The sequence below is a fragment of the Haemaphysalis longicornis genome, unplaced genomic scaffold (genome assembly GCF_048455015.1).
Source record: "Haemaphysalis longicornis isolate Haplotype H1 unplaced genomic scaffold, Haemaphysalis longicornis Haplotype H1 scaffold_58, whole genome shotgun sequence".
In the NCBI taxonomy this organism is placed as follows: domain Eukaryota; kingdom Metazoa; phylum Arthropoda; class Arachnida; order Ixodida; family Ixodidae; genus Haemaphysalis; species Haemaphysalis longicornis.
In genome coordinates this window covers 152,407-167,200 of record NW_027526401.1, presented here as the reverse complement: position 1 = coordinate 167,200, position 14,794 = coordinate 152,407, and the positions used below count along the sequence as shown (strand labels likewise).

The following is a 14,794-nucleotide window of genomic DNA, read 5'->3' as shown; positions in this document are numbered from 1 at the left end:
TTCTAAAAATAAGATTTTCACCTATGAGAACATGGCGGCCAATTTGAATGTGCGAGCCAGGGCAAGCTGACCTTGGAACGATGGCGCCACCTAGGGTATGCAGAGCGAAACGGACGATGGGGATTCACGCTCCCTCCACGGCAGGAAGGAGCCAAATGGAGTAGCAGACGATCCGAAAATGTGAAAGCAGGTTTTCCTACCAGCTCGTACCTCATAATGAGGTAGCAAGCTATCAGAAAATGTGAAAGCAGGCGAGGAAACAAATCCAACGTGCCGGCAATGATGAGCCGTGGGAACATTTATTATGATTGGTATTAGCTTTATGCAATTATTTGTGATCATTGTAAACTAGGGGCGAGTTTTTCTAATCGTCTGCTACCTTACTTGGCTCCTTCCTACCGTGAATTCCCATCATCCGTGTCGCTCTGCATACTAGGTGGCACCCTCGTCACAAGATCAGTTGCACTGGCTTGCACATCCAAATCGGATGCCATTTTCCCATTGGCAAAAATAGTTAATTTTTGCCAACAGGTAAGCACCGCCGTTGTTCCCAGTGTCAAACAGAATAGATCACAAAATGCGACCTTCGTGTGAAGTTTGAGTTAAATTGTTCTAATTATCGTCAACACCCTGTACGTTGACTTTCCTTACACTTCTGCCCTCTGTGCATTTGTTATTCCAAATTTTACCATTCAAGACTGCAGTCGCTTTTGTTGCCGACAGGCAAAGTGCCGGAAAGTAGCTGCAAGTTTTCATTGAAACTGGCATGAGCATTATTCCAACAGGATAATGGTCACAATGAAGCTAAGCTGCATGTTTTTTTCATGGTCTCTTGATTGCTGCTACGTATGCCATGCAATATGGCATTAAAATGCTAACATGTGCCAAGATTACTTCGGCCTCAAAGGAATGCAAGACCCCAGAAAGCATTACATTACACTGCTGGTCAGGAGACATAAGTTGACAGCTGTTGGCAAGCAAAATTTGAGTACTAGTGCCCTACTACACAGCAGTATGCAAGCCTTTCATATTTGCTGCTGGCTTTTTCTTGCAAAAGCTTGACGAGGGAGAGTTGGTTCGACATGAGTGAAAGGGTTCAAAGGTGCAAAAACCTTGCCCATAATGTTCTTGCAACTGGTGATGTTTCAACTAAGCCTCCTGTTTAAGGAATAAAAAAATCCCCACAACATGGAGGGAAAAAGCTTGATGTCGCATAGGGAGAAGTCACGGTGCTATTTCACGCTGTTAGGAAGCCCCTGGCTACAGCAAATAGCAATGGGGGCAAAAGGCCAAATCAAAGGTCCTACATCCCGCTTGTGCAGTATCCAATGGTTGACAGAAGCAGATGACTGGGAAGCGAGTAAAAGCCGAGGGGAGGGTGAGTGTGCCAAATACAAGAAGGAAAGGAGACCTCATAAAATGGAGTTTCCAGCTTTACCAGACATGATATTAGAGTATCCCCTCAGCTTTTTTTTCCTCCACGCCCCAGAAACAGTGACTGATTGAAATTCTGTTATTTCCATGATATTTTATGATGCCTGATCACCGTGGGCTCACGCCCAGACAGTCTCAAGAATAATATGCTCTCCCATGACTGCATAGCACATTACAGCCAATACTCGCCATACCGACCACGTAGAAACGACAAAACTTGCATGCGACCAAACGCAGCAGTAAACGATTTACACGTCAGTAGGGGCACTACCTTGTGTGCCTGCAGCATATTACCTGCAGCACACCGGCGATTTTAACGTGTATATGCCATGATGCCAGATCAGCCAGGCAGTCTCCGCAATCAGCTATGTCGCCACACTAGCCAGCCATGGTGTTAACGAGATCAATAGCCTGCAACAGGACCTACACGAGGTGCTGTCTGCAGTGGCACCTGCCTAGATCACCCCCTTTTAGGGGTGAAGCCTTCGGCTGTCGGCGTCTCTAGTCTTCGCCCTTTCATGTAGTCACGATACTAAAACACTGGGACACCCGTTTTCCAATGCCTTGACACATACTAACAGAACACACCGGGACACTCGTTTTCCAATGCCTCGCGCTAGAACGCTTCGTGCTTCAAAGACACAAAACTTTTACAGCAAAGCTGTATACCACACCCCCAACGATTTCATATCCATGGGCAAAAACGCCAAGAACACACTTATACAACACTGCAGGCTTCGTCCCTCCCCAGATGTCACATTAGTGGAGATGGCCCGGGACTTTTTTTTCATTGGGCATTTCATTCCTGGCTATTGGACGAGTTGGTTTCGTGCTGTGAAGGCGGAAAACGTGAAGAAATGGACAACACATTTGCGATGAAGCTCGACATATTAAATGCAGCGAGAAAAATTTTTAAAAAAGGTCTGCCTTCGCAAACACGCCTACATCATTTCCCGAAGCCCTTTGAGTAACTTGAAGTCAACGGATGAAATCAGGAAGACGGACAGACCAGAGCAAACACTCCGGTGCACAGTGTGCACAGGCCTTCAAAGATGTAAGAACTCTGCTGAGTGGTTTTGGATGTAACAGCCCACAACATTGCGGTGTCTGGATGCTGCAGCAGGAAGATAAGGACATTGCCTTAATTCTTGGCGCAATGATCTTCCCTAGTAGTGGGTGGCTGCAGCGCCTAGAGGCGCATCACAGCATTGTCGGGAAGAGCACCTTGAACAAAAGCAAGGACAAAATGTGGAAAAACAAATGGCTCAAAGAAGAGTTGCTCCATACTCTAGCATGGTATAACGCCAATGAGACCAGCCTATTCTGCTAGACACTACCAAGGCAGATCCTTGACCTGCAGGGTGACTGGGGCCATGTGGAAAAAAAAAAAAGCAAGGCAAGGATTACAGTTTTGGCTGCCAACTAGGATGGAAGAAACACAACCTCCTGTGATCAGCACGTACAAAACAGAGCTTTGCATGAGCGCCGCAGCACAGAATAATTAATAATACACAATCTGCACATCAAATGGAGAACAGACTGGCAGAACTAGCAGAGCGTGCCCGCCTTTATAAAAGCCTGAATTCCTGTGGTCAAGTGCACGGCCATTTACAAACAGCATGATCAACACAATGCTTGCCAAACTTGTAGCACGGGATAACGTGAAACTGCTTCCAACACAAACGTCGAGGATCTCGCTCAGCAAGGTGGTGATGAGGACAACCCCGAGCCATTACTCCGCCAGGTGAACAAAACATGGTGCAACTTTTAGTCAGAGCAACTTTTTAGTCAGAGCGACATGCCAGAAAGCCAGACGATACATGACTGTAGGTGATGATGCGACTGGTACCGTGGAAGTAGTGACAGACCTTGAGAATGCTATGGAGGTTGCCCGCAAGTGGATTATCCACAAACTTGCCAATGTCGATCCTTACAACACCAAGGTCAATCCACCTGTGGCTTTGGGCGAAGCTATAGCCTGTATTCAATAGCGAGGCGCACATGCAGGCAACCATGTGAATGCGCCGTCACTGGTCACGTCGAGCTCCGCGAGATGGCAGTACTTGTCCGTGCTAAGCGCATGATATGGGTTGGACATTCCAAGCTCTAGCCCGCCGAACGCCAAGTATTGCCTCGACTCCAATGCGAGTGCGATTAATAACAACTCTTGACACCACCGTTGAGAATCGGGTTGAAACGGAGCAGACGACGCACGCCGGTGTAATTTTTTTCTTCAGCGTGCAGCCGCAGTGGCATAAGCCGCACCATGCTTGTGGCCCTTTGGCCATGTTCGTGGCCATTTTCAGTGTTGCCAAGCGAAGAAATCGACAGCTAAACTTTTCAAAGAATACCACCTATAGATGCTGTGGCTGCCCTGCACCACTAGCGAATTGGAACAGAGGGCAGTGGACTTACACGTGCACTGCCTGGAGGCCAAGAAACAGGCTGTCATAAGGCACACTATCAGCATGAAAATGCAGACCACTTACGCAGTGCTCTTCAAACTCGCAAATTATTTCAAACACACTGCAGCTTGTTTTTTGTCCCAGTAATTCGATATTAATGACACAAGTGTTCACTCATTCATCAGGTGCTTCCATCTTGTTATACACTAATATAAGGAATGTCAACTATATCAAACTAATTTGCAATTTTCATGGAGCTCATATCAAGGTTTGACAATGTCTTGCAACTGTATGACAAATGCTATAAATTAATAGCAGGACAGCGTAAAAATTTACCTAAAGAGTAAGAATTCCTCTTGTTGCATTACAATGCATATAAAGTTGGCAGAAAAACCACTTTAGAATGACTTTTAGACCAAATAATTTTCGGCACTAAGATTTACTCGTACTTCCAGCTTATTCTGGCAGAAAAACCCCCACCTCTGACCAAGAGGTTACATTTATTCACAGGTGCAACTTTCTCCCAGACAACTTTTTCAGCCACTGCTTAGCTGTCTATAAAAAAAATCAGGCAAGATAAAAACCCCGGAGAGGAGGCATGGAATAAGCAAGCAGGCAATGTGCTCATGCAGGGACACACAGGGAGACAGGCAGGAAAGGTGACACAGACAGGCATAGGCAATACAAACGGTGCAGCGTACGCTGAGGCACATGGGGAGGGGCCGGCCCGAGGTTCATTCTCACTCGCACTGAACAAAGAGAGGGAAGGAAGGAATCTTGTAAGCAAGCAGTGCAGGAGCAGTGTGTGTGCTCATGCAGGGGCACACAGATGGAGAGAAGGCTCAGGATATAGGCGATACAAACGGTGCAGTGTACGTGGGGGCACATGTCGAGGGGCCGACTCGAAGACCACATTCACTCGCACTGAACAGAAGGGGGGAGGAAGGGAGGGAGGGAAAGAGGGAAGGAAGGAAGGAAAGCAATGCATGAGCAACCAGAAAGCAGGGCGTGTGCTCATGCAGGGGCACATGGGTGTATAGGCAGTACAAACGGAGCGTACACAGGGGCACACGTGGACGGGCCAGCTCTGAGAAGACGTTCACTTGAACTGAACGGAGAGAAGGGATGGTGAAGGCATGTAAGCAAGCAGTGCACAGGAAAGAAGACAGCTCAAGGCATAGGCAATACAAACAGTGCAGCGTACTCTGAGACACATGCGGAGAGTCGGGCTCGAAGTCAACTTCCACTTGAACTGTGCGGGGAGAAAGAAGGGACAGTGCTTAGCTGTGGGGCAGCACGAATCCCCCCCCCCCCCTATTCTAGCACGAATAGCTGCATACAAGAACGGTAAGGGACAATACGGGCAGAGCGGTAGCATAGCACCCGAGCCTGCAACTGACTGCCCACTGAGCTAAGTGCTGGTTTCCCTATCCTAGATGCACACTGCCCGTTATGAAAACAAAAAGTGCACACAACAGTGGCCAGGAAGGTAACAGGGGGTCCCTGGGAGCAGCACTGCTGAAGCAGGCTATAAAGGTGCAAAGACACAAGGACAGATTAGAAGTGCAAAGCAAGCCAGTGCAGTGCACAAGGAATAACAGGGTACAAAGCAAGGCAATACAGAAAAGAAGGCACCCAGCTGAAACCTTGCCCCACCTACCCTGCAGGCAGACCCTCTTGGAAGACGAAGGTCCCAGCTGGTCGTCAGCCTTGCGCTTCCCGTTCACAGCTGCCTTGGCGGGAGTGCCTTGCTGTCCACGGGCTGTGCCAGCTGGAGCTGCCGGGAGGCCACAACACACGACGTCACGGATAGCTTTTCTCAGCATACTGTGTTTTCTGGTACACAAAACACCCCAAATCCTGATGGCCCTTTATTAACTACAGAGCCCACTTTAAACCTTCCAGGGTAAATGACATACATGTACGTCCCCTGCAAACACATTCAAAATGGTCAGTGACGTACATCCCGAATATAGTTTCGGTTTAGTCCTCCAGGCGCTTCCCGCTTACTGCGCCAGCGAAACTGATGCGCTTCTGCCCCTTCGTGGGAGCACGAAATTTAAATTTTTCTTGTGTTACTGATTAATTAATTGTGTATGTAACAACAATTTTGCCACTTTATGATGTGGGGGCCCGTGTTCCCCTACGCCTCGCCTGCACATGTTTCCGCGAGCTGGGAGCCGCCATTTTGGGTAGCCGGCGCGTCACGTAGGTCGTGTCCTCTTCATGACCCCGCGCGACGCGCCGAACCGGCTTGCCGCGAACGTGTGCGCGAGCGCGCGAGGGGAGGAGGACCAGTTTGTCACCTTCCTTGGCGCCACCCTCTCCCCGACCTGGGGAAGACCTCCTCTCCCCTCCGAGCTGACCTGCGGGACGAACGAGCGCTCCGCCGGGAGTCGACTGGGCGATTTGGTCAGAGTCGGTTGGCTCGGCTGTGCCTACGCCGAATGCCCCGATGACGGTGAACCCAGTTGGCTCCACGGACTCTGCCGAGAGATTCTGCCCTGATCGGTCGCCTCGGGATGCCTCCCCTGCTCCCGCGGCCGTGATGACGGATATCGAGGTCTGAGCCCAGCGGCTAGAGCGAGCGACAGGAGCCACTGTCTCCCCGCGAGCGATAGTCGTGTTGTCTGGTGTACGCACTGTATCTGCCAGGCAATAAAGCCTCACTTTGGATTGCCGGAGCCTGTCTACCGCATGTGAGTACTCGAACCCGTGCGTGAGTCTTCGGATTCCGCAGGGCTAGTGTACGGCGCGTAGCGTTCTCTAGCAAAGCTAGCCGGGATCCTCTGCTTTCCCGTACGTTAGCCCACATTGGCGCCCAACCAAGGTTTTTTGCGATGACAGGGCGGCACCCCCGCTTCTCGTTGCTTGATTCCGAAGTTCAGGGCTGGTTGTCGGACGAGATTGCTTGTGGTAACGGCTTGCGGGACGCCACTGTCGACCCGCTGCTGTCCGCCACCGTGCTTACGCCAGAGCTTTGTCGAGGCGGCGCCGATCTCCCCGATAACCGACGCGCCGCGCAGGAGAGTTACGGGAGCCATCCCACTTCTGCCGGCGTGAGGCACTCCGACAGCGCGAGGGATGATTACCCAGTCCCGCGCCTGTCGGCCGCCACCACTACGCCCAGGCCCCTCTGGGGCCCAGGCAGCGCTATCCTAGCAGGCAACCAAAGCGCCGCGCGGGAGAGTCACGGGAGCTATCATCCCACTCCTGCCGGCGTGCCGCACGGTGTCGGCGGGCGGAACGCTTCTTGCGACCACCTGCCGTCACCACGGGCTGCAACGAGATCATGCCCTCCGGGCCTTGGTCGTAGCAACCCAGCGGATATGTTTGCAAAGGAGGAGCTGCGCCGCAGCGCTAGCGCACCCGACCCCGCCGTGTACGAGCCTCCCGGCTCTAGCGGTGCGGCGGTCGCCTCGTTCGCCGGCGCGTTTGCGCCACGAACGTACCCCACCACGCAGACCTCGCAAGCGGTTACGGCTAGGGCGCACGTCGCCTGCCTTACGCCAGCGTTGTCTCGCGAGGAACCACCCCTGCCTTCGGCAGCAGTCGATCTTGCACAAGCCCTGATCAACGCGGTGCGCGCACAACCGAGCGTCAGGCCTAACAGCTCGCTCGGTAGCCTCAGAATACCCGAGTACGGCGGTTACTCTGACCGCATGAGTGCTACGGAGTACCTCGAGGCGCTGCACCGCTATCAGGAGGCGTCGGGTATGGACGACAGCGTGATTATAGGACGTGTTCTGCCTATATCGCTGACCGCCCAGGCTGCACGGTGGTACCGGCTGGTGGGACGCGACGCTCGTACGATGGGCGAATTTGAAGCGCTCTTTCGCAGCGAATTCCTGCCCCCAGATTACGAGCGCCGCATGTTGAACGAGCTAGAGATGCGAACTCAACACCGAGATGAGTCTCTGCTCGAATACGTCAGGGCAATGCAGGAGCTGTTTTTGCTTGCAAAGCCCATGGCGTCTGAGGCGGAAAAGGTTGAGAGGGTGACGAGACAAGCCCACCCAACTTTTGCAGCGTACCTTCGAGGCAGTCAGTTTGCCAACCTCAATGAACTGGCCAGCGAAGCAAAACGCATCCAAGCCGATATACTAGCTGCTCGCAGCTATCGGCCGCCTCCCCCAGCCCACGCCACGCTGGAGCCAAGGTGCGCATGGCAGGGTGCGTCCCCACCGCCCATGCTGCGCGCCGCGGCAACAGCAGCGTACGCGGAGAGCACGGAAATAGAGCCGCGCGATGTGTCGGAGCGCGCGCTCGACCCGTACTCGTACGCCATGCGGGCGCGTTCTGACGCCCAGCAAGGCATGCCGCGGCACGGCTACGGCCGGGGACAAAACGCGCATGAGGAACCCAACAGCTACGCCCGTGTGGAAAGCTCGAGGGGACCGAACGCGCAGCGCGACAGTCAGGGAGCAGTAGCGCACTCGGAACCCAACCGCTACGCCCAAGTGGCAAGCCAAGGGAACCCGCCAGCGTTGCGCGGACAGCGGCCTCAGGCTGCGCAGTCGCATCGCGGCATCGTCTGCTACAAGTGCCGCGCAACGGGCCACTATGCCCGCGCGTGCACCGCTCCCTGCCCGGCGCCGGAAAGGCAGCGCAATTCGGGAAACGCCAGCCGCCGTCGGTGAGCACTTCGTCGCCGACGGCTATGGCTACATTAGGTGGTGAGCCTGAGCCCCTAATCCCGATGGCGTGCAGGGTGAAATGCCCCAACGCACTAGCGCCTTTCATCGCCCTTACGATCGCTGGTCGAAAGTTTGCGGCGTTGCTGGACAGCGGAGCGTCTGCGACGCTGTTCGGCGATGATGTCCTCGCTCATTTGCATCGGAGAGCTATTCGATTGCGAGCTTGCGACATCACTTTCCACCTAGCGAGCGGGAAAGCCAACTCAGGCGGCTCGGCGAGGTTGGTGGTCCGATGGGAGAAACGAGTGCGACGCCACAGATTCGTACATCTCCCGGGCCTCACAGTGCCTGTAATTCTCGGCCGTGATTTTCTGGCTCGTACAGGCATTGTGATTGACATTGCCAACGGCGGGTATAGGCAAGGCGTTCATGCAGCCCTGCTCCCGTTTGCAAAGCTGGCCGAGGTATCGGAAGCGCGCTCCGCTCCGAATATCTCGCGCGCGCGCGGCAAAAACGCAATGCTGCCGGAGACGCTTTGCACTCCGGAGGCCGCGCGAGCGGGCAGGGAAGCCATGTCTCCCACCCGCGCAGCCGCCGCCGCGACGGTAGCTCGACGAGCGCGCCTTGCGCTTCCGAGAGCTCGCGCGGGCGCTCACCGCATCTCGCGGCGCCCCACGCACCCTCCCATCGCGCAGCAAGGGAGCCCCGAAGGGACGGCTGCCATCCCGCGCCGAATCCCGGGCAACCCCCCCTTACCGCCCATGCCGGCAGTAGCCCCTGCCTACAATTCCGGTACGGCGTTCAGCAGCGAAGAGTTCCTTAAGGGTGAGCAGAACTATCCGTTTTGTAAATAGCCTGTATATTATAGGGATATATTGTTTTTTTGTTGTTGTTGTTGTCTTTGTTGGGCTCAGGGAAGAGCCGTGCTCTGAGATGGAGCGGGGTGGCGCGGCCACCGGGTGTCCGGTAACAGCTGGTATTGCTGTCGGCACCAAGTTGTAAATATTTGTGAACCCGAATCATTGACAGGCCAGGAAGAGCCGAAAGTCTGAGGAGGGGGGCGGCGCGGCCGCCGTGGCGTCCGCTAACAGCTGGTATTGCTGTCGGCGCCGAGCGCAAAGCAGTTCGCATTGCTGCAGGCGCGTTTATTTGTTTGTTCGATTGTTTTGCTTTGTTTGTTTTCGGGTTGTTCTTTTTCTGGTAGGTTACGTTTCTGCTCAACCTAAGGGGAACTTCTGCTGATATACATCCCATCAAAGGAGGCCTCTGACCCCTTCAAGGTGGTTATCCCGCGCAGTCGGCGAAGAGCGGTTTATGAGCTCTTTATGCGACTCGCGGGCGGCCGGTCACGAGTGGGGCCAAAGGCTTACATTTTAAGTTCTGCCACACCGTGACTTCGCTTGATAACCTCGAATGTAGTGTGTGATACCGGGGCGGCCTTCTGCCCTGAGCACACGAAATTCCGGGTTATCCAACCGCTGCACCTGCGTTAGGGTTCCCTTTTTGGCCCTAGCCTGGCCCGAGCACACTGTTTCGCTTTCCCACTCGGAGAGCAGAAGCAGGGAAGTTGGGCGTTGTTTTGCCGTCACTCCCGACTTGTTTCTGCAGCCCGTCCCCCCTGGCGTTTGCCCCCGGTCTGGTCATGTCGCCCGCAGCCACACCACACGCGACCGGTTCCAGCAGCCGCTGGTGCCTACCCGTCCTCAAGACCGCAGCCCGCTTGACGCGGTTCAGCGACGATCGAGATGCGGCCTCCTGTCAGGCACACCTGGCGCCTTTCCAAGGCACCTGCCACGGGCGCTTCACTGGCAGCACACGAGCACTCCAAAAGCTGCTCTTCTGGGCTGGTCCCTGGCGGGCCCGGCCTGTACACTGTCGAGGCCACGACCCCGTGTCGACTGGCTCTTCTTGTGCCCTCACAACCATGGCGGCCGTCTCTGGGGCGGAAGCTGGTGGTCTTGCCGGACGAACGACTGGCTTAAGAGGCCCCTCCCGTCTGATGAGACGTCGGCCCGCCTGCTGCCTCGGCCTGCGGTTTACACCTGCCGCTCTCGCCTGCTGTTTACATCTGCTGCCTTGACCTACTGTTCCTGGGCTGCCCCACCTCCGGTGACTACAAGACGCGCTGGACTGAAGGTGTGTCGTGGACTGTGCGTGTGGTGTGGTGCTGCTTCGAGATGGGAGAACTGTTAGGAACTTTGCGGACCTTTGTTGACCGGGGGCGAGTGCTGTTAATTTCGGGGTGTGTTGTACTTTTGCTCGGCAGCGGTTGTCCAAGCGGTGCAGGCTCGGTCTTGAGGAGGGGGGGATTGTGGGGGCCCGTGTTCCCCTACGCCTCGCCTGCACATGTTTCCGCGAGCTGGGAGCCGCCATTTTGGGTAGCCGGCGCGTCACGTAGGTCGTGTCCTCTTCATGACCCCGCGCGACGCGCCGAACCGGCTTGCCGCGAACGTGTGCGCGAGCGCGCGAGGGGAGGAGGACCAGTTTGTCACCTTCCTTGGCGCCACCCTCTCCCCGACCTGGGGAAGACCTCCTCTCCCCTCCGAGCTGACCTGCGGGACGAACGAGCGCTCCGCCGGGAGTCGACTGGGCGATTTGGTCAGAGTCGGTTGGCTCGGCTGTGCCTACGCCGAATGCCCCAATGACGGTGAACCCAGTTGGCTCCACGGACTCTGCCGAGAGATTCTGCCCTGATCGGTCGCCTCGGGATGCCTCCCCTGCTCCCGCGGCCGTGATGACGGATATCGAGGTCTGAGCCCAGCGGCTAGAGCGAGCGACAGGAGCCACTGTCTCCCCGCGAGCGATAGTCGTGTTGTCTGGTGTACGCACTGTATCTGCCAGGCAATAAAGCCTCACTTTGGATTGCCGGAGCCTGTCTACCGCATGTGAGTACTCGAACCCGTGCGTGAGTCTTCGGATTCCGCAGGGCTAGTGTACGGCGCGTAGCGTTCTCTAGCAAAGCTAGCCGGGATCCTCTGCTTTCCCGTACGTTAGCCCACAATGATCACCCTAAAAATATTGCGACCATTTTTTTCTCAAAATATTCGTGCAAAGAATTTAAATCAGCAATAAAAAAAAGTCGACTCCGGGGGGGCCACATTTGGCAAAAAAATTGCATTCTCGAAGGGTTAACTACAGGTCAAAAATTGTGGCCCACATACCAAACATAGCAATGCCTCCGGCAAACAGCAACTCACCCTCCTCATCTTCAGACCCTTCTTCATCTTCGTCGTCATCTTCCTCATCATCCAATTCTTCATCGTCAAGCTCCTCATCATCTAGGTCTTCATCAGCTGCATGCATAAAAGCAAATGAAATTCCATAAATTCTGCAATGCAATCCCTAGGCAATACAAAAAATGTTAGCACTTCACGGTAAACTTCACATTGGCAGCTAAAGCCATGTTCCGTGGTGGAACAGACTACTTGGAGCACCTGAGGATTTGGAGCCCTTTCCAGCTTTTGGAGCAGGTTGTTTTGGACCACTTAATTGTCTTATAAGAACTAACTAGAGCCACACAATTCCCCAACATCGAACTAGACTGCAGAAAAAGAGAACCATGTGGACCATAAAAGCACCAAACGAAGCTTTTAGCTGGTTTATTAACGAATTTATTTCAAGTATGAAAACACCAGTTCAAGAGAACAAACCCTGTAAAAGCAAAACGTAAGCCTAATAATTATCTGCCTGATGGGTTTATGACTTCAGAAGACTCTGGCCACTTTGCACAACAGCGAAGCACTTTTTGTACGTGCCTATAGAGATGAGATGAGCATTGTTCAACATCTTAGCTGAATTGATTTCGGCCTTCAATGCTTGTTTGCCAGCCTTGCTTGTAGCACTGGAATCACCTGGCTTTGACTTCTTCAGATTGACGTCAGAGAGCCCTTCACAGCTCTGATGACCTCTCCACTCAGGGGCACTGCTGCTGCATTGCAGCTAAATCTTTCTGAGAACAACATTATAGACTGAAGGCCGTTGAGCCTTTCTACATCTGTGTTTCCATGCGAGAGGCTTAACAGCCCTTTTACAAATGCTCCCAGTAATGGGTACCTTAGAGTACCATCACCTAGCTATAGCTCAAAGATCTTTTGCCAGAACTTGTCCAGTCAATCAAAAGGGCTATAGTCAATGTTTTATGTCGGAAAAAGGCTGAATTCATCCATTAACTCTTTAGCTACCACGCCTATACAAATCGATCACCAGTGATCGATGATTTTATTGCCTTTTTCGACATGTTGTATTTGTTTCTCGTACACCTAATGCGGCCAGTGGTTAGTCTAGGCACTGCGCTTTTAGAATCAGTTTAAATTTTCCTGCTCCGGCGACACTGAGATTTTTGACGAAGTTTTCCGGATGCTTAAGCGGGATTCACACGACGGAGGAACCCTCTCACGGAGGCGGACGGATATGTGACGTCAACAGCACGTGACCGGATTATCCGGCCTGGCGGCGCATCCACACGTGCGGAGCTACGCGGAGCGAGTAGCAGACGACAGCGCCGAGGAACAGGTTTTATTCCCCTCCGAGGGCCACCGCCGTCGAGCGAAAACACGCGGAGGCATTTTCTTTCGCGGAGCCACCGCGTGCTATCCCCACCGAGGGGCGGAGCCTAAAACCGGTCACGTGAGCGGGTCCCGCGGGCCAAAAAGAGAGGGTTTCTCCGTTGTGTGAATCCCGCTTTAGGTGCACGTGTTTTCGCAAAAGAGGGTAGGCTGATGAACTTGACAAAAAAGCATGCCACTCTTGATTAGGCCACATTACCTTAATTTTTTTTTATCAAAAGGTTCCTGGCAACTCAAATACCAAATAATGTCAGCTTTGTAATCCGACAGTGTTGAGAGGCGATAATTACTTGATAATGACACCAGCTATTCACTAGTGATCTTTGGTTCAGAGAAAGGGCAGCTTTATTCTGCCAAAGCTTATTTCTGATGGTCCCCACATGTCTAGCAAGTGTGCCTGGCACTTTCAGCCAGTTTCCAGCAGTTTCACTTTCTTTTTTGCTTTGTAAAATTCATATCTAGGAATATCTAACAGCCTTACTTGAGTCAGTACAGAACAAAGCGGCTCGGTTTATTCTTTCGCCTTATTCCCGCTATACCAGTGTTTCAGCAATAAAAGCGTCCCTCAAACTTCCGCCTCTTGCAATTTGAAGAAAATACCATCACTTATTTTGTCATGCTTTTTATCACAATGGTTTATTGCCTTCAAGCAGTCATGTTCATCCAGCTACTTACGTATCAGCATGCATCGATCACGCGCATAAAGTCAGGCCCATATTTGTGAAAACTAACAGATACTAAAATTCACCATTACCGCTTAGCATTACTGAGTGGAATATGTTGCCTGCCAGTGTGGCATACCTAATCAAGCTGTCCTCGTTCCGTGTTTTTAGAAAATGAAAAACCACTCTTGTTCTGTACCCATATTCTTTTGTGCTTTTTTTTACACCCTTTATGTATGTACTGGCTTTTCACCCTGCAATCATTTGACATATGTAACTTGTATGCAATTTTTTTTTATGTGCAATCACCCCACTATGTAATGCCGTCTTGGCCCTTAGGGTATCCCAATAAATATTTGGTGCTACTACGCAGTTACCCAACTTCAAGCTGATTTGCCATGGCGCCTCCATTGCCCGCTACTGTTCCTCGATTCAAGCATGCCACTCGTGATTCCACTTCACCCATGCCTTACTCTTGCAATAACAGTCAGCTGAAATTCGAAAGATAGCAACCAGTCATCGGATATCAGTTCAGACGAGAACGCTTCCAATCAGCCTTGAACACGCCAGCTGTTTAGCGGCCAGTTTCGTTTCCATGCGAGGGTATTTCTGGGGGTCTGTGTCGCTTCTTAGAACTATATTCTAACATCTCTAACAGGCTTGTAATTGTTTCTTTTTGAAATTGTTAGGTGGCGCTGCAATTAGTAGGCTCGTAGTGCTGAACTCACTTCATAGCACAACAGCGACTTGGTGAAAGCTTGCTGGGCGCGATTCTAGCGTATCGCACGTTATTCCTGCAAGCAGGGCTACCATAGCGAGCCAGAACATAACGGCAAATGAAAGTTCTGACTGATCAGTGATGATCAGCATCAGTCAACAAGCATCCGTCAACAGGCAGATTTTTTCACATCACTTGCTTGCCAAGGTGTTTGTACATCACATGGGGACTAATTGGGGCCTTTAATAACGTCAAAACCACGAGATTTCTTCAAGAAAACCATCTAAAACAGCAAAATTTGAAGTTGAGGTTGGGCTTCACCGCAAGGCACGGGCAACACACGTGCCAACATTTTTATCTGACAAATTGTACC

General features: G+C 52.6%; 1 protein-coding gene across 3 annotated transcripts in view; it reads right to left on the bottom strand.

Moving 5' to 3' along the window:
• LOC144140976 (uncharacterized) overlaps nucleotides 1-14,794 on the bottom strand; it is a 32,771-nt gene that overhangs the window by 14,907 nt on the left and 3,070 nt on the right. The window contains exons 3-8 of one of the 3 annotated variants that reach the window (XM_077672461.1): nucleotides 11,674-11,769; nucleotides 5,500-5,616; nucleotides 5,044-5,091; nucleotides 4,900-4,947; nucleotides 4,704-4,763; nucleotides 4,541-4,588 (exon numbers count right to left, since the gene is read on the bottom strand). In XM_077672461.1, coding sequence (XP_077528587.1) covers nucleotides 4,541-4,588; nucleotides 4,704-4,763; nucleotides 4,900-4,947; nucleotides 5,044-5,091; nucleotides 5,500-5,616; nucleotides 11,674-11,769 — 417 coding nt within the window. The remainder of the gene's footprint in view (nucleotides 1-4,540; nucleotides 4,589-4,703; nucleotides 4,764-4,899; nucleotides 4,948-5,043; nucleotides 5,092-5,499; nucleotides 5,617-11,673; nucleotides 11,770-14,794) is intronic. The other 2 variants (XM_077672462.1, XM_077672463.1) reach the window with 2 other exon arrangements.